The sequence below is a fragment of the Epinephelus lanceolatus genome, chromosome 19 (genome assembly GCF_041903045.1).
Source record: "Epinephelus lanceolatus isolate andai-2023 chromosome 19, ASM4190304v1, whole genome shotgun sequence".
Lineage (NCBI taxonomy): Eukaryota > Metazoa > Chordata > Actinopteri > Perciformes > Serranidae > Epinephelus > Epinephelus lanceolatus.
Window position 1 is genome coordinate 25,862,503 of NC_135752.1, and position 19,412 is coordinate 25,881,914.

Genomic DNA, 19,412 nt, shown 5'->3' on the forward strand with positions numbered 1-19,412 from the left:
AATGACGACTATTGGTCGACTGGGAAAATTCTTAGTCGGGGCAGCCCTAGTGAATAGGCAGTGCGGTTGGCTTGTCAATAGCGTAATATTGCCACACTGCCCCACAGGTAAGAGTGTGTTTTTGATTTGGAGTGAACTGTCCCTTTTACTCACAGTAGTATTCATATTTTCCACTGTATTTTAACTTGTTTGATAACCTGTCGTTATACTGTTTCATTTTCAGGTTTCCATTGTTTACATGACGGCACTGTTATAAGGGAAAGTTGCTGACACAAGGTTGGCTGTTTCCTGAGCTTTTTACTGTACAATCGAATGAGGCTCTTTTCATTTCACTTGCTGACATCTCAGTATTGAAAAATGTGACAGCATGCCTGGGAACTCTCCCTCAGATCAGAGTCGAGGCCGTCGTGGCTCTTGTCTTGGCGGAAGTTGGCTCATGTTTACAAATCCAGGCGAACACAACACAAGGTCGTGGGAATGATGAATGATTTTTTCACAGCGGTGTCAGTGTGCGCTTAAATGTAACCTGATGCCCTGACACAGAATTATATTAGACTCGTGCTCCTTTTGAAACAAATAATAGAAATATCCAGAGGCATTTGTGAACCGTTCAGGTGACAGATGACAAATAGGGCGAGGAGAAGTTTTAATAAACTTTTGTCAGTGATAAATTTAACCTCTTGCTTTCATGCAAGCCCCTGGCATGTTGTTGTCTCAGGGAGATGTATGCAGCTGCAGCTCAATGGTGCAGAAGTAGTTTGTCAGGAAGAATCAGCTGTCACAATTTCTGTCTCCCAAACTCAAAACTGTCATAATAGGTGCAAAATTTAATAAATTAATATATAAATAAAATACATTTAAATCATTCTAAAATACCCACTGTAGTTTAGAGGGGACCTATCTTGCATTTCCTTATTTTCTGTTGTATATTTTATCTTAAGATGTCGTCTGTTTTTATATTAAACGTGGCCGAAGATTTAGATAATGACATAAACAAACAAATGTAAAACTAATCCCCATAAGCAGAAACATCAGGTTTCAGACCGTTATAAATACTCTATGTTGGCTACAAGATGACGTCAGCTCGTAACAGATTTCATCATGGTAATCTGCTCCAGGCACACTACTGCAGGTCTTTATATTACATAGCCCACACTGTTACATGTAGCTACATGTAGCTACATGCTAACATCAGGGAAACGTGATCTTGGCTTTTGATGTTGTTAATTCCTCCCTGATTTCAGATCAGATTCCTACTGGAACATGTCTGGTTGTGAAGATGTCAGCTTAGAAGCTTTTGTTTGTGAATTTTTGTGGTAGAAAGTACCTGTTCTCCTTTACAGTCATTCCCACTGCTGCAGTGGCGGTGTAGAGACGCCAAGAGACGGAAGACCTGGAAACACTGACCAATCAGAGCAGACTAGGGTTTTTTTGGGGGGAGAAGGGGGTTCAAAGACACATGCACTAAATAGAAAGTGAAGACAGGTGTTCCAGCACAGACATCATAAGAAAAATAAAGTGTTTTTGACCATTAAAGCATGTAAAAATTGAGCATAATAGGTCCTCTTTAAAAGAACATTTATTTGTAATTAATAATTGTGATTTAAAAAAAAAAAAAAAAAAAAAAATCAACCTGATCCCGTACTGATTTATATTTTTGTCATTGTGGTTTATTTTGTATTTGTTGTTACATATTCTCCCTTAGGTGACAGGGAAACAGAGAAATCTTAACTATTAAAATAAATTCAGTCCTTTTTTTTTACACTACTTTTGAATGTGCAGAAATTCAATCAGATACAACCTTTAATAAAACCTTTCACGTGAAAAATTTTGTTTTAAAAATTGCTCAAAAGCCTTTTTACAAACATATCATATTTCCTTCTCTAACATCTGTTTTATATTGTTGTGAAAATATCATCAAATTATTCAAGTATCTTGCCGAAGACTAAATTTTGCAAGATTACATTGAACGCATCATGATAACGTTATAATTTGCCTTCGCCCAATACTCATTTTTACCTAAAGGAGCTGAACGCATCATAATCTAACTTAGTGCAACCTCCATCAGCAGTTGCGCTCCTCCTGCTGATGTCAACACACATTTGTGGTTCACAATGTAGCATCGTAATGGAAGAAGAAGGGTGTGTCCTCTAGCACGCCAGTAGTGAGTTTACGGTGTCCTTTTGTTCCAAAGGCGTCCAAGGGAAGATCTATGCTTGTCCCAAACACGTCTTCTATTGTCCCTGGGATGGCATGATGCTGTTATAGTGTCGGGTTCCCCTTCTTAGCCTGTGCAAAATTGATATGACACAACAGAAAAACATCAGCCACTGCCATCAGTGAATGTCATCTTGTTTTCCGTTAGGCCGATGGCAGTAAATAGGGGTAACATCGGCTGCCACTGATGGCTTATTAATGCGGCTTATAAATCTGTGTATCCCTAGAATTCTCTTGGGCGTGGAGGTTTAATGTTTTATTGCTGAAAATTCAACTTTACTAGATGAAGTGATAAAATACATGATACTGGTAGTTTGTACACCACGTATGGACATGTTAATGTAATAAACAGTAGCTTATTGGCTAAAATAAACACCAAGACAAGAACTTCCAGTTTGGTCCCTGGATAAAATAACACTGAACTTTTCATTCAGCTGTACAAATGTAGAAGTGATACTTTATAGATATGATATTGATACATTTTATTGAATGGCACCTGACAGCAGATATCTGAAAAGTATATTCGACTGGCATGTCCGTCTGAGAGTGAAAGTAAGAAAGTCACTTTCTGTTGCTTTCGAGGAGTGTTTTCATGAAGTTACTTTCAGAGCTGCTGAGCTTTAAACTTTCTGTGGAGCCCTCAGCTCCTCAGGAAAGTCAGTGTTTATAGCCGAGAGGCAGAGCAGATAGACAGGTGATGGCTGAGATATAGGTATGTGTGTGTGTGTTGCTGTGTGAGTGTGCATGGAGAGCACAAGATGAGAAGACTAGCTGTAGGTTATTTATCTTCCAAGCTCTTGGCTGGGCTGAGCTGTCAGCGCCTTATAGAGAGTGTGTGAGTGTGTGTGTGTCAGTCAGAGGAAGAGCACACAGATTTGCTAATATGTTTATTGATCCAGTCATCTGACACTACTCATCTTGTTAGCACGTCCACCAGCTGATGCGCAGCCCTGACCTGAGTACCAAGGTGGCTCACACAGTCCAGTTATTATCTGTTTAACTGCCTCTTTTTAAATCTCCTTAATTTAAATAATCAATACGACCACATGTATGGTCGGGGGAAGTTGGTTCAGTCTTGTTTAAAGATATCTTTTCAAGGGAGGCCTTGACAGAAATGTCTACCTCAAATTCATTTTGATGTTAAACATATCTGAGTATCGACTCTATGGATTTATTCAAGTCCAATCAGCCAAAACATTAAAGCACTGACAGGTGAAGTGAATAACACTGATCATCTTGTTACAGTGCTGGAAAACCTTTGGTCATGGTGTTCACCACTGATAGTCGTCATATAGGTCGAATGTATATACTTTGAGCAGGGGTTTGAGTTGAAGGTGTGAGAAAGAATAGTATCAGTAACATTGTTAACACTGTGCTACATTACAGAGAAATACAAAACCGTACTAATGAACCTTCATTAATATAGGCCTATATTTTATCTACAAGTGCACGTCACACACTGAGCGAGCCACCTGTTAATGACGCTGTCGACAAAGCAGTAATGATTGTGCTAAGTGGCTAATGGGCATGTAGCTACTGACATGTTTCAGATGATACGTCATGTTTGTAGTCGACCAATGAAGATAAGTTTACATATCACCTTGGGTTCGTCCTTCACCTTCTCAAAATGATCCCACACTTTGGATTTCCTGCCCGACATGTTATTAACTAGCCTGTGGAATAACCGCAGGTACCAGCCCTGGAAATTAACCTGACTCCTGTCTGACTGCTGAACGTGGCCACTTCCTGTGTCTGTCCTTTCAAATTCACTTCCCACATGGTCCAGTTCTTGCGGACTAATGACCTTTCTGGTCAACGAACGTTTGGTAGACTATTAGGGGGTAGCCCTACCACCGACCCAAACAATGTTGCAGACCAAGTACACCCCCTCATGGCAACGGCACTCCCCAGTGACAGTGCCCCCCCAGCAGGACAATATGGCATGCCACTCTGCAAAAACTACCCAGGAATTGCCTGAGGAGCGTGACAAAGAGCTTAAGGAATTGACCTGTCCCCCAGATACCCCAATGATCCTGGCAGTACCCCAGAGGTCCATACCGTGTTCATACCTCGACAGGTCAGAGCCAAGTCCAATCCACGGGGGAGCCTCTGACCTGTCAAGGCATGGACACAGGACTTCTGTTGGTGTCCTGTGGTGTCTGGCGCCAGGGTGTTAGCGGCAAATCCTTTGAGTTCTGTTGGCTGCGAGCTGGGGTACCTGTGCATCCCACGGATGTTTCGGCTGATCGGTGTACCTTCAGTTGACTGAAAACTTGGGAGTATGTGACTGCTGTGGTGCATCGGCAAGAATGCAGGAATGCTGGCATAGTATCTTTTGTAGTTTTAATATTAGTGGTATCTGGTATAACCAACAGGTAGGTTTGTGTAGTTCTGCAATACAGCAAGAAAGCAAGACTGGACAGACACCATTAATACAAAGGCACAGCAACAGTGCTGACTAAATAAATAAAAATGCATCTCATAACCCCACCAGTAGATTGTGCAAGTTGATAAGCAATATGAGCTATTTTAAAAAGATGTTATGGATCAGAAATGGATCTATAAGTGCTTGCAGGCACAGGAAAGGGTTCTTTTCCATGTCTAAACATGAACACTCATGTTCTATGGTGTGCCTTATTGCTATATACTGAAGGCCTTTCCTTGACACTGGTAAATCTCTTTAAAGCTATCTAAAGGCAGCAGGTATCCGCTCCTTCTCTGGTCTCTTGACTGGAGCAATGTTGCTTAGCAATGCCGCAGTTATGCACAGCAAATCTGCCGGTTACATTTTGTGCAACCAACATACACTGCCTGGCCAAAAAAAAAGTCGCCACCTGGATTTAACTAAGCAAATAGGTACGAGCCTCCTATTGGATAATTACTGCAAGGGCGATTATCTTTCAGCTGGCAACAAGTTATTTAACCCCAACTGGTGCAATGAGTTGCTTCTCATTTCCTAAACAACCATGTCGAAAGACACATCCCGTGGTCGTGGAAAAGATGTTAGTCTGTTTGAGAAGGGTCAAATCATTGGCATGCATCAAGCAGAGAAAACATCTAAGGAGATTGCAGAAACTACTAAAATTGGGTTAAGAACTGTCCAACGCATTATTAAAAACTGGAAGGATAGTGGGGACCAATCGTCTTCGAGGAAGAAATGTGGCCGGAAAAAAATCCTCAATGATCATAATTGGCGATCACTTAAACGTTTGGTGAGATCAAATCGAAGAAAAACAACAGTAGAACTCAGGGCTATGTTTAATAGTGAAAGTAAGAGCATTTCCACACGCACAATGCGAAAGGAACTCAAGGGATTGGGACTGAACAGCTGTGTAGCCTTAAGAAAACCACTAATCAGTGAGGCTAACCGGAAAAAAAGGCTTCAATTTGCTAGGGAGCATAAAGATTGGACTCTGGAGCAATGGAAGAAGGTCATGTGGTCTGATGAGTCCAGATTTACCCTGTTCCAGAGTGATGGGCGCATCAGGGTAAGAAGAGAGGCAGATGAAGTGATGCACCCATCATGCCTAGTGCCTACTGTACAAGCCTGTGGGGGCAGTGTTATGATCTGGGGTTGCTGCAGTTGGTCAGGTCTAGGTTCAGCAACAGTATGTGCTCAAAGAATGAGGTCAGCTGACTACCTGAATATATTGAATGACCAGGTTATTCCATCAATGGATTTTTTCTTCCCTGATGGCACGGGCATATTCCAAGATGACAATGCCAGGATTCATTGGGCTCAAATTGTGAAAGACTGGTTCAGGGAGCATGAGACATCATTTTCACACATGGATTGGCCACCACAGAGTCCAGACCTTAACCCCATTGAGAATCTTTGGGATGTGCTGGAGAAGGCTTTGCGCAGCGGTCAGACTCTACCATCATCAATGCAAGATCTTGGTGAAAAATTAATGCAACACTGGATGGAAATAAATCTTGTGACATTGCAGAAGCTTATCGAAACAATGCCACAGCGAATGCGTGCCGTAATCAAAGCTAAAGGCGGTCCAACGAAATATTAGAGCGTATGACGTTTTTTTTTTGGTGGTGACTTTTTTTTTGGCCAGGCAGTGTATCTTCTGATTAATTATTCTACACATCATTTGTGTTGGAGACTGACACATCAAAAACAGTTGACACAGCTCCATGAAAAATTGTGAATCACTTAAAACTTCTCTCTATGTTTATAGCTCTCTCAGGATCGTTCTTTTACCTGGTGACTCTATCCTAAATACCGGGTAACCGCAGTAATGGCTGCATGCTTCAGAATTTTTTGAAGGAGGCTTTAATTATATCAAAGGTAGATGTGAGGTTGTGATGAGCAACATGATGTGAAAATGACTGTTAAGGTTCATTGGAATTTCCGTTCCAAGTCCCTGACGACAGTAACTTTCCTCCGAGGACAGGATTCCCAAACTGCCAGTGGGTCAGTCATGATGGGAATGGCTCCGTGAGTAAAGGAGGGGGAGAGCAGTGAATGTGATCCAGACAGGGCTTTATTTTACCCACTTTTCTCCATGGTTTGAACACTAGAAATAAAAAGAAATTGTTGTTTATTATCGTTAATTAACACGTTTAAAGAATTTTCCAGAATCTATTTCCTTAATTTAAAAGCAGGTCAAACGTGGTATTAGGATCAATTCAAAGAGACCCAGATGAAACTGAGACTGGTTGTTCCTGCCGGGCAAACTCAAGGAATAACATCAGAGCTTCACACACACACACACACACACACACACACACACACACACACACACACACACACACACTCATGCAAACGACACTAAACAAAATGGTCCAAATGTGTCCGTTCACCCTCCCAGATACATCATGTCTTATTGCTATGGCAACTGCTGACAGCTAGCAGTCACCGTTGTCATGGGAACAGCTTGACAGCCTCATAAAGAGAATAGGAAGACTGAGAGGGAGAGAGAGAGAGGAGGATGTGAGAGAGGTTAAAGCAAAACGGAAACATCACAAAGCAGGAGCGAGTGCGGCAGCAGATTACACACCCCATATGTTTTTAAATCTTTTGTCAAATCTAAATGTGTGATTGACATATTTGATAGCCTGAGTTATTTTTCATGCGGCAGCCAGATGATTGTGTTTGCTGTTAGATGACCAGATAAGCAAAATATAATACACTTTGTAATGTGAGGAGGGTTTGCAGCTGCCATTCAGATGAATAGTGTTTCTATGGCGGGGGAAGGGATAAATACAAAGACGATAAATGCTACCAAGAAAAGCCAGAAAGATTCCATTTTGGCTTTAACATGCCCTCCACATCCCGCTTCGCTTCCTTCATTTTCCTCTCCCCTCCTCCACTCTTGACTCCCCTCCACCTCAACCTCCACTGAAAGGCTTTTAGGCGATTAAAAAACAACAGTATGTTTTTTTTATTTTTTTTTTATTGCTATTGTTCACTTTCAGTCGGCCGCTGTGAGTGCTGATTGCCTCCCTTTGAAATATCGTTGACTAGGTTTTTTTCTTCAGGGCAACAAATTTCATCAAGTATCAAAGCACTTATTGGATAGAAACACCAGCAGCTGAAGGGCACGAACACCAGAAACAAACTAGGTCTAACTAATCACTGGGTTTAACTAGTCACTCAAAGTGTTGCCGGGGTTCTGTCATCGCAATTGACTGAACAACACTGTAATCCATAGAGCATGGCTAAAAACAGTGTACTTGAACATGTGTAGTATCAGTCACATGTCATATGATGGTATTTCTGAGTAAGCAAACTCATCTTGAAAATAACAGTATATGATAGGTGTGGGCAATATGTACATTATACTTGATGTATTGTGGCTTGTTCCATGTTGGATATGACTATATCCTGAACATCAAGTATAAGCTTTAAGTGTCGTTTTTAAAGCCCCCAGCATTAGACTTGCTTTTGCGTTTCAGTTCTCTCCATCTCACAGACACAAAAAGATTAAAAAAAAAAAATCTCACAAACATGATACATCACATGCACTACCCCGCCCATCCACACCACGTTCTCCTCAGTGATAATGTCTAAGCAGGTGAGGCATGTATTTTTGGATTTGCAGGGCTCCAGGGCTGCAACTGTTCAGTGTCATTTTGCTACCATGGAGCACCAGTGCGAATTGCACACATTTTTAATATATGAACTGGAGAGTTGGTTTTTTTTTTTTAACCTGCTCACAGTGAATGGCTCCTCAAGTTTAATGGCGCCATGGTAACAGGCGACATCTATTGGTTGACCAGAAGCATCAGGTTCACAGCAAAAACATCAACACTTCAGGCCAAGACGAGCTGGGTGGTCCAGAGTAAAAACATCAGTGGTTCTGCTTTGGTTCACTTCATTTGAACAATACTTTAATCAGCTTTATTAAAACAGTACTTCAATTTTCTATAAGCCTTAATTTAACTGTATTACAGTAGTGCTTTATTTGACTATTATACCAGTACTTTATTTATCGTTATTATAAAAAAACTTTTATTTTACATTTCACAGTACTTTATTTGATTTTATTTTAACAGTACTTTATATATCTTTAGTATACCAGTAATTTATTTAACTTAATTATAACAATACTTCATTTGGCATTATTTTCACAGTACTTTATTTTAATAGTACTTTATTTGACTTAATTATAATAGTCCTATATTTAATTTTATTGTAACAGTACCATATTTAACTTTATCATAACAGTATTTGGACCTTATTATAACAGTAGTTTATTTGACTTAAAGGGCCAGTGTGTAATATTTGGCATGGTTTATTGTCAATCTGAATCTGAATCTGAATATTCCACCCATTAATATGTTTATACAAGTGTATGATCGCTATAAAATAAAATTCGTTTGGTTTTCGTAGCCTTATAATTATGCTTTTATATATATATATATATATATATATATAGCAAGGGTCTTGCTTTAGAGAGATCGCCATCTTGCGCCGCCATGTATGTAAGGCAGACCAAGCGGACAATCCAGCCAGCCAGAGAACGCGTTTCACGTGTATAAATGAACCAACAAAGACAGCGGAAGGAAGGAAGAAGGAGGAGGAAACAGCAGAGTGTTAGTAGTTCGTCGATAGAGTGTAGTGAAAAGTTTTTTTAGTTATAAAGTTTGCGAATGGACCACACTTACCACGCAACAGGAGAAAATGAACCCGCACCGTCATCTGCGAGGACGCAACTTCACTCCTTGTGATGCACTCTCTGCGGTGCTTTTCCTCTTGATGATATATCTCCCCAACAATGGCAGCAGTAGCACCGAATCCCATTCTGTGCATTCAGCCTCTCTTCTCACCCGCTCAGCATCAGACACATGGAGTTCCTCATCTGTATGCTCCGGCTCAAACAGGTATGGCTCTGGGTCTGTGTCCGCTACAAGAAACTCTTCAAAATTGCGTTCAAAGTCGTCCATTGCAGCTACTATAGTCCGGAGATATTGCTAGGCTAAATAAACAGCTGAGCACTGTTTACCGGATACGCTGTCAGTCAGTGTGCGGGCTGGAGATTGGCGGAGCAGAGAGGGGAGGGGGGTCCCCACTTAGTATGGTAAACGAGTATGTGTGTAAAGTTATGAAGTGTGTCTGTTACGCCAGAAGAGTCAGAGTTTGGGACGGAGTGGAGTGTTACCGGAGTTTCTGGAGTGCTCAAATAAACGGGCCTTTTTCTCGAATGCTCCTCTGGTCTCCTGCTCGTGAGGGATTCATTACAATATCGTAACATAGTTTAGATTTCTAAATAAACATTCACCTCGTCGCTAGATAGACCTACTCCTGAAAAACTCGTGCGCAAGGCTTTTTGTCCCTATAAGGCCACCGTCATTTGCCCGACGGGAGGGGTGAGCGAGTGAGCCCTGCAATCTAGAATTTGACCACTGATGTCACTGTTTCCAACGGTTTTCAACCCATTTTACACACTGGCCCTTTAATGATAATAGTACTTCAATTTATTTTATTACAACAGTACATTATTTAACTTTATTATAACAGAACTTCATTTGACTTTAATATATGAGTACTTTGTTTAACTTAATTGCTATAGTAGTTTATTTTGTGGTTTAGTATTTTAGTCTATAGTTGGAGGAGATTTCAATATATGGAGATATATATCAGCGATCATGATATAGCCGAAAAACATTGCATTATTTTTTATAGGCCATATTGCCCAGTTCTAGTAAGGCATGCACAGCTAAAACACGTAGTTACTACGCCGTGAGCCCAGGCTTTAATTTGTTTTTTTAGATTAAACGCTCTTACTCCCACATCTCTGTGGATCTTGAATACTTACTTCATTTATCATTTCAGGCAACTGTGTAAACCAGATCCTAATCTAAACTTCTCTACACTCGCAGCACTGGCACCAGCAGAAACATTTTGCTCGTGTAAACACGGGAACATTTAAAGAACCTCATTTTTCTTGCTCACTGTGCTGCTGCTGCACTTCCTTTAAAGAGCATTCATTAAAAAAAAAAACAACTTTTCATTTTTTCCCTTCTGCACCATCTAAGTGGGCACTATGTGACCTTTCAGATAGTAAAAAATATTGAAAGAAAATACGGCTTTGCTTCATAAAAAAAGTACACTAGCAAAAAAAAAAAAAAAACAACAAAAAAAACCCAGGCTGCAGCGGAGGAAAGTTGAAGGATGTTGGAAGTATTGTGGTTCAGATAGATAACAAATGGGTGAGGCTTTTGATTAGTAGTACTATTGGCTTGTGGCTGCTGAGGTCAGAGGTAGTAATAAAGGTTTCAGCTGGAGCTGCTTTTTAATGACTTTAATCCAAATAGGCTTTTGTGCAGCGAATCTAATACAAGACCTACCAAGGCAGTGATGGTTTCTCTCTCTCTCTCACACACACAAACACACACACACACAAGCATGCAGAGACACACAAACACACACACACACACACACACACACACACAAATCTACATGTACCCGCTGCTCTCACAGGGTTGACAGATTGAGGAGGTGGGGCTTAAACCCAGTCTGACCCTGGCAACAACATCATGGTGATGCAACAGTACGTGTGTGTGTGTGTGTGTGTGTGTGTGTGTGTGTGTGTGTGTATGTATGTGTGTGTGTTTATAAGGCCTAACCGATGACTCACCACTAGCTAGAGGTTTAATGTATGTAAATGTACTGAGGACATGATTACTGCTTTACACATCTGTGTGTTTTTATCTGTTTATTTATATCCTCAATTTGCAATAACAAGTACACAGACACACAAACAGACACACACACACACACACACACACACACACACACACACACACAGACACACACACAGTGTCACTGCATTTAAAATGAGGATGATGACTAACTGTGTACCATGTCCTGCTCCTTCCAAATGCTGCTGTCACATCCTGTAAATACGAGTGTACCATCTGTCCACCCAGCTCTGCCTCTCTGCCTTGCTGCTGCTGCTTCTCAGCTGAACTCAGAGTTCACCACAGATGATCTGTTTTTCAAGATCTCCTCTGACATCTGGTCAACACTGAGCAGGACATGGGCTCCGAGCAAAATGCCACCTGGAGCACAATTTTAACCCTTGTTGCAACAGCTAATTTCTATTTTCCTGACCAAAGTTAAACCTATGCTTTCTGTGGTAAGAGTTCAAGTGTCCTGGCTTTTGAATCTGTTTTGCATAATGTACAAAACAGGCAGCCAGCAGTGAGAACATAATCATTTCTCTTCATTTTGTTTGGAAAAAAGTCATAAAGTTAGAGAAGCTGCATGTCGAAAACTGGTGCTATGTAAACAATTTTTATATTTTTGATGTTGCAAAGGTTTTGCATCATGGCTTACGAAATAATGTTGTAGTCTGACTTATTAGAGAGAAATCTCTCTCTTTGAGTGACCTGTGAATGACCTCGTTATGGGCTTTATAGCTCAAACATTACTATCAGCGTTCCCTGAAATACAGCCAGTTTCTGTGGTCAAACTTCAAACTTTGTTAAGTGTACTATATGATTTCTGAATGAAATCTGGCGACAGTGATAGCAGTTGACATCCCCCCAAAAAGCTGGTACATTTTTGCTTACAGCTGGATTGCTCAGCTCAGATTGATGCAGTGTTTTGGGGTTTGAGTTGGTTTCTTGGACGGAGATCGTGCTGATGTTTTGTCATGCGATTTGGTTGAAGTGTGCCACTGTGCAGCCATCACACCTCTAACGTATGAATCCCACGAGTCACAACCTCCGGTCCTCTTCTCTGAGCATCTTCCCCTCACCGAGATCATCATGACATGACCCTATGAATGATGTGGTGGACTCTTTGCACTTTCAGAGAGGTTCACACCAGATCCCAGGGGGCCACGGTGCTGAAAAGAATTGAGTGTTCTCACCTCAGAGCTGTTGAGACAGATCTTGTCACACAAGAGGGTCGGCAGTAGCTCGGTCCATAGGGACTTGGCTTGGGAACTGGAGGGCCACTGGCTCAAGTCCTCTTACGGACCAAGTATGGAGTGTGGACTGGTAGCTGGAGAGGTGCCAGTTCGCCTACTGAGTTCTGCCGAGGTGCCCTTGAGCTAGGCAATGAACTCCCAACTGCTTGGGGCGCTTGTCTAAGGCAGCCCCCTCACTCTGACATCTCTCCATTCAATGCATGTATAGGTCCAATTTGTGCATGTGTGTGTATTTCAGGCCTATGACAAAGGAATGAAACAAATTGAATTTCCCCTCAGGGATTAATAAAGTATATCTTCTTCTTCTTTAAAGAAGTGGATAATAGTCTAAAAAGTACGGGTCAAAGGCAAAAAATTGAGCAACCCTCCTCACTTACCTCCCTTAAAAAAAACTCAAAAACTGATTGATGATGAAAGATCAACCACTTCCTATCCTTCCATCTCCATGTGGGATAGGTAATTTTTTTAAGAGGCAAGTTGAAGCCACATACTGTTGTGCTAAATTGTTTTTCCATTCACTTTGATGTCTGTAAAATCTCCACATAGATTTGTGATTTTTTTGTGAAGAACACTACACCATGGACTTCTATCTTCCTTAATCTTATCCCCTGCTTTGATGACTTGTTAGATGGTTAGTTAACCCTCCAACTTATTGCAAAAGGCAGCATCAGGTGGAGTTTCACTGGCTCTAGGGCTGTTGCTCAAACTACAGATTGTACTTCCGCATTCTTGTATGGCCACCACCAGGGATATAAAGAGTGTAGAAGCAGATTAAGACAAAGAACCGCCTCCTTGTCTCTTTCAATTTTTCAGTTCAGTTCAATTCAGTTGGCTTTATTGGCATGACATTTCATATGTGTTGCCAAAGCACAATCACAATTTAAGACAGTGGAAATTCAGAAACAATTAACAACAGTGTATAATTATAAAGTCAGAGACATGAATTTAAAACAAACAAACAAAACAAAAACTCAGATTAAATGATAAAACTAGGCAGTGCTGATCAAATACAAACCAAGATTTATTGCCTATTTCTCACTTAAAATGTCTTCAGAAACACATTTTAGTGCACTGTTTGGCTGTAATAGGAGAATTTGTGAACAGGAAGTTGGCACCATACTGTTTCCTGTATTGCAAAAACAGGCTGAACACACTGAGATTTAACAGTAAAACTAGGCAGTCCTGATCAAATATGAACCAAGATCCTGTTTCTGCGTTGTAATTTATCATCATCTCATCTAAACTGTAATTCGGATCATTTTTAACTAACCGGCTGCCATATTGTTTCTTGTGGAAAAACGGACAAGCTCACATTTCATCACCCACTAGTTGTAGGTTTTCTACCTATTGAGTAAAAGCAATGGCCACAGCCCTTTTTCTCTTTTTTTTTTCCTCTGCTCATGTAGCACCAATTATTGCATCTTTCCACTGCACAATCTCATCTCAAAACCAATCATGTCTCCAGCAGTGAAATGCTTCTTTAGAAAATACCACTTGGGTAAACGTGGGTAAAAATATTTGAGTTTTTCATAAATATTCAACAGACATTTATGCTTTCAACAATCCTTGAAGAACTCTCTCTTCTAAAAAGGGATCTTCAGAAGCAAATGGTTCATGGTAGAACCACAGCCCTTCAGGAAGAACCCTTATTTCCTTCTTTAAGTCATCACTAAAAGTACAGAGTTGTTAATGGTTTGATTCACATGAACATTAGTAGGTTTTGAAGGTGAATAATTGGTGGGTCAGCTTGTCTGGAATGATTACTCTAACTATATATAACAAATGGCATGTATGAAATGTTTCTAGTTACCTCTGTGTGTGCTATCCAAGAACTCTTAGATCTGCCTACTGCATGTAGTACATTTAATCCCAGTCCTATTTACAACTTGATCTCTTCTACATCCAGTGTTGTAAAATGACTTTTATATCAATATGGCTCAGAAGCAGGTTTCCCATTACTTTTTCCTGTAGCAAGTTCAATTTGACTGAATAATGGGAACATTCTCACTGCCGTAACATTTCTCCACCAGTGTGGGTGTCACTCCAGCTTTGAAGAAGAATGGCCTTTTGCTGAGAGCATACAGAGGAAGCACTGCATTGAGAGCATCTCATCTCAGTCCCATCTAAAAGCATTCAGAACTGCAGCTTTTCATCAATTTTATGGGGGGAAATATAGTCGGGTTTTATAACTGTAGCCTGATTCAGTGGTGGAACAGCCCATTTCTCGCTGAAAAGTCTTACCTTAAGAAATGTCGTACATCCGGCTGCTCAGTGAGAAACAGAATGTCTACCTCCTTATTGAAATCTTTGTATTCAGAACTGACATTGTGAAATCATGATGATAGGCTGTCAAACTGTAGAATGAACACACTGACTAACATTTTAGTTTATATTTCTGTCTCTTCCTCCCCATGTGTGTCTCCCGCTTCCCTTTCCTCTTTTTCTCTCTCTCTCTTCTTGCTGTTATTGTCCCTCTCTTCCTGTCTCTCCAGTCCACTCCACTCCACCTGGCTGCAGGATACAACAGGGTGAGGATAGTTCAGCTGTTACTACAACATGGAGCAGATGTTCATGCCAAGGACAAAGGGTATGTACAAATAAATTAAAGTAAAATTAAAAAAGGAAGTTTAAATCATTTTGACCCTTTGAGGTGCTAAATGTATGATATTTCTGTGGTTGTTTTAGTAGCACATAAGATGGTTAAAGTGCTTTTTTGGTATTGTCTTTCAATCTCTACCCTATTTTCCCATCTTTGTTTGTGTCTAAGTGACTAATGAGAACAACAACTTTTTAAACTGGTCCAGTATTGCAAGACTGCTACAGTCAGCAGCTGCAAAACAGGCTGCAATGTAACCATTCTGGTCAGGTTTGCACCCTCAATTACATCCATTCAAGGTGCTTGATTTTGCCACTGACAGGCTCAGATTGTTTTTCTAAGTGTCTGACAACCGAAAGAAAGCATCCCTACAGAGAAAGACCATTTTGTTAACAGATAAATCTATCCGTCCATCCATTTTCATCCGCTTATCTGGGGCCGGGTCGTGGGGGCAGCAGTCCAAGCAAAGCACCCCAGACGTACCTCTCCCCATCAACACTTTCCAGCTCCTCCTGTTGGTCCCAGGCCAGATGAGATATATAGTCCCTCCAGCATGTTCTGGGTCTACTCTGGGGCCTCCATGTCCCTCCTAGTGGGACGTGCCGAGAACACCTCCAGCGGGAGCCACTTAGGAGGCATCCTGATCAGATGCTTGAACCACCCCAACCGACCCCTTTCAACACGAAGGAGAAGCGGCTCTACTCCGATCTCCCTCCGGATGTCTGAGCTCCTTACACTATCTCTAAGGCTGAGCCCAGCCACCCCACGGAGGAAACTCATTTCGGCCACTTGTATCCGCAATCTCATTCTTTCAGTCACTACCCAGAGCTCATGACTATAGGTGAGGGTTAAGACGCAGATGGACCAGTAAATCGAAAGCTTCGCCTTCTGGCTCAGCTCCCTCTTCACCACGATGAGCTGGCACACCAAACCGCCGATCCATCTCATGCTCACGACAAGTGAGACAAATAAAATCATGTATGTTAAACCAGAAACAGGCCCAAAAATCACCATCACCAAACCAGCCAAACTCCATTTTAGCATACAGTATATAGAGCCTGGGTTTACTTCAGCTGCACCAGAGTTGGCGATTATTGGAATGATGGAAAGATAAACCAAGAGACTTCAGTGTAGTCTGGTGGGTTTGGTGATGGGGATTTTGGAGCTGTTCCTATATGACAAAAAGGATGTTACTCTTTAACAGCAAGGCCGACTTCTGTAGGGATCCTTTCCATAATGTTGTCAGACACTTAAAATTATATTCTGATCATTGTCGTTCCCATTCGTCACTTAGACAGAAAAATGTAGGGAAATAGGGTCCAGGTTGAAAGATATCGAACATTCCCTTTAATATATGATCAAAAGTACTTTCCATCACAGAGACATCATCAAGAATCCTCGCTACATGATCTGACGAGCACATCATTCACAGGGCTTTCTTTCTAATTTTCACACTAGAAATACATGCTGTCAATTATGATAATGTTGTTGAAATGTATCCCGCACCGTCCATCAGAATTGCTTTCTGAATAAATTTGCGGTAAAACTAGGTCATGCACTTACTGAGACATGATTAATTTTGATTTGAGGTTTGGGAGTTTCAAGAGGTGGCGAGTGACGTTGCTATTTAAGACTGATTCTCGCTGTTCGTCTCAGTTGATGTTATTCAAAATTAAAATAAAGCTCAGAGGATTTAGGCGTATCGAACTGAATGAAGATGTGGTTTAAAAGTAACGTTGAAATGTATATTTATTGTTAATAAGAATGCTGTTTTGTGTTTTGCTCTTGCAGTGGTCTGGTGCCTCTACATAATGCCTGCTCCTATGGACACTATGAGGTTACTGAGCTGCTGCTAAAGGTACATCACACATGCTAGCTCAGTTTATACTCAGGCAATGACACTGACTCTTGATTAATATGATAATATGTTTGCTAATAACAAAAACATAATTGAATCCCAAGAGAATCAAGTTCCACTGCTTAGTTGTTGCATTAAAGACAAGACAGATATGTACCAGATATTCACCAGTCATCAACAGTCAGTGTTTTACACGCAGTAGATTTAACTCAATGTGAGCAACAGCAAAATATATTTTAGCCACCCGAAAAAAGTTATTATTAGTTTAAGTGAACACTACACTCACCGGCCACTTTATAAGGTACACCTGTTCATCTGCTCGTTAACGCAAATAGCTAATCAGTCAATCATGTGGCAGCAGCTCCATGCATTTAGGCATGTAGACATGGTCAAGACGACCTGCTGAAGTTCAAACTGAGCATCAGAATGGGGAAGAAAGGTGATTGAAGTGACTTTGAATGTGGCATGGTTGTTGGTGCCAGACAGTCTGGTCTGAGTATTTCAGAAACTGCTGCACAACCAAACCAAAATATCCAGTGAGCGGCAGTTCTCTGGGTGAAAATGCCTTGTTGATGCCAGAGGTCAGAGGAGAATGGCCAGACTGGTTCAAGATGATAGAAAGGCAACAGTAACTCAAATAACCACTGGTTACAACCAAGGTCTGCAGAAGACCATCTCTGAACCAACAACACGTCCAACCTTGAAGCAGATGGGCTACAGCAGCAGAAGACCACACCAGGTGCCACTCCTGTCAGCTAACAACAGGAGACTGAGGCTACAGTTCACACAGGCTCACCAAAACTGGACAATAGAAGATTGGAAAAACGTTGCCTGGTCTGATGAGTCTGGATTTCTGCTGCCACATTCAGATGGTAGGGTCAGAATTTGGTGTAAACAACATGAAAGCATGGATCCATCCTGCCTTGTATCAACGGTTCAGGCTGCTGGTGGTGGTGTAATGGTGTGGGGGATATTTTCTTGGCACACTTTGGGCCCCTTAGTACCAACTGAGCATGGTTTAAACACCACAGCCTACCTGAGTATTGTTGCTGACTGTGTCCATCCCTTTATGACCACAGTGTACCCATCTTCTGATGGCTACTTCCAGCAGGATAACGCACCATGTCACAAAGCTCAAATCATCTCAAACTAGTTTCTTGAACATGACAATGACTTCACTGTACTCAAATGGCCAACATCTCTGAGGAATGTTTCCAGCACCTTGTTGAATCTATGACACCAAAATTAAGGCAGTTCTGAAGGGAAAACGTGGTCCAACTCGGTACTAGCAAGGTGTACCTGATGTGAACCTTTACCTGATGCCAAGGTAAAGCAGTGAACATGTTTTTAATATAGTGCACCCTTAAACTAATAATGACTCTTTTTTTTTGGTGGCTAAAAGATGTTCTGTTGCTGGCCCTTCCACAGCACTATATTATTTAGCTTCTATGGTGGTGCTCCTGCCTGCTTCTCCAAACTGGGGGCGTACCGACTAAAATCTGCTGTATGTAATACACTGACTATGGACAAGAATATCATACAACCCCACTTCAAAGATCTGAACTGTCTTTTTAATTCCCTTTAGAACAATCCAAAGTAAAATAGAAGAAAACAGTTCTTACAACAACTGTTCTCTTTCCTCCCTTTTACTTTTTCCATCTTTCTTTTTTTCCTGTTTCTCTTGTTTTTCCTGTTCCCTCCCATTTGTTTGTTAATCATTCCGTTTTGTTTTCAGCACGGAGCGTGTGTGAATGCCATGGATCTGTGGCAGTTCACCCCACTCCATGAGGCAGCGTCTAAAAACAGAGTGGAGGTCTGCTCCCTGCTGCTGAGCCACGGGGCCGACCCGACCCTGCTTAACTGCCACAGCAAGAGCTCCGTGGACATGGCGCCCACTCCCGAGCTGAAGGAGAGGCTTACATGTGAGTGTGGTGCTCGATTTACATAAAGTGCAGCTGCAGCACGCAGCACCGCTAAATGTGTCACAGTATTGAATTAATGAATAGGTTGTTTTGGGAAGGGTGTATTTACATCTGTCATGATTTGAACGTATTTGAGCATTCAGGCGGTTGAAAATGAGATACTTAATCTTTTGATAATAGAACAGTTGTTTTCCAGAGCTGAAAACAAGGCATTATGGGTTTGAAGAGAGACAGATGTTAACGTCTGACATGACCTGTTCCACATGCTTGGAAAGCTGAGCAGAACAAAATTAAGTCTTGACTGGTGCTCATATTCAGCTCTTTCCTTTTCATGTGTACTGGATGAATTACCACAGAAGAAGAGTGCAGACGAGTCCGTCATTTTTAGAAACTGTTTAGAGAGGTAACGTAAGCTTTGGTCCTTA

General features: G+C 41.3%; 1 protein-coding gene across 3 annotated transcripts in view; it reads left to right on the forward strand.

Annotated features, from left to right (window-relative positions):
* LOC117269967 (poly [ADP-ribose] polymerase tankyrase-1) overlaps positions 1-19,412 on the forward strand; it is a 155,452-nt gene that overhangs the window by 76,058 nt on the left and 59,982 nt on the right. For all 3 annotated transcript variants that reach the window (XM_033647344.2, XM_033647343.2, XM_033647345.2), the window contains 3 exons: positions 15,104-15,198; positions 16,999-17,065; positions 18,801-18,987. In XM_033647344.2, coding sequence (XP_033503235.2) covers positions 15,104-15,198; positions 16,999-17,065; positions 18,801-18,987 — 349 coding nt within the window. The remainder of the gene's footprint in view (positions 1-15,103; positions 15,199-16,998; positions 17,066-18,800; positions 18,988-19,412) is intronic.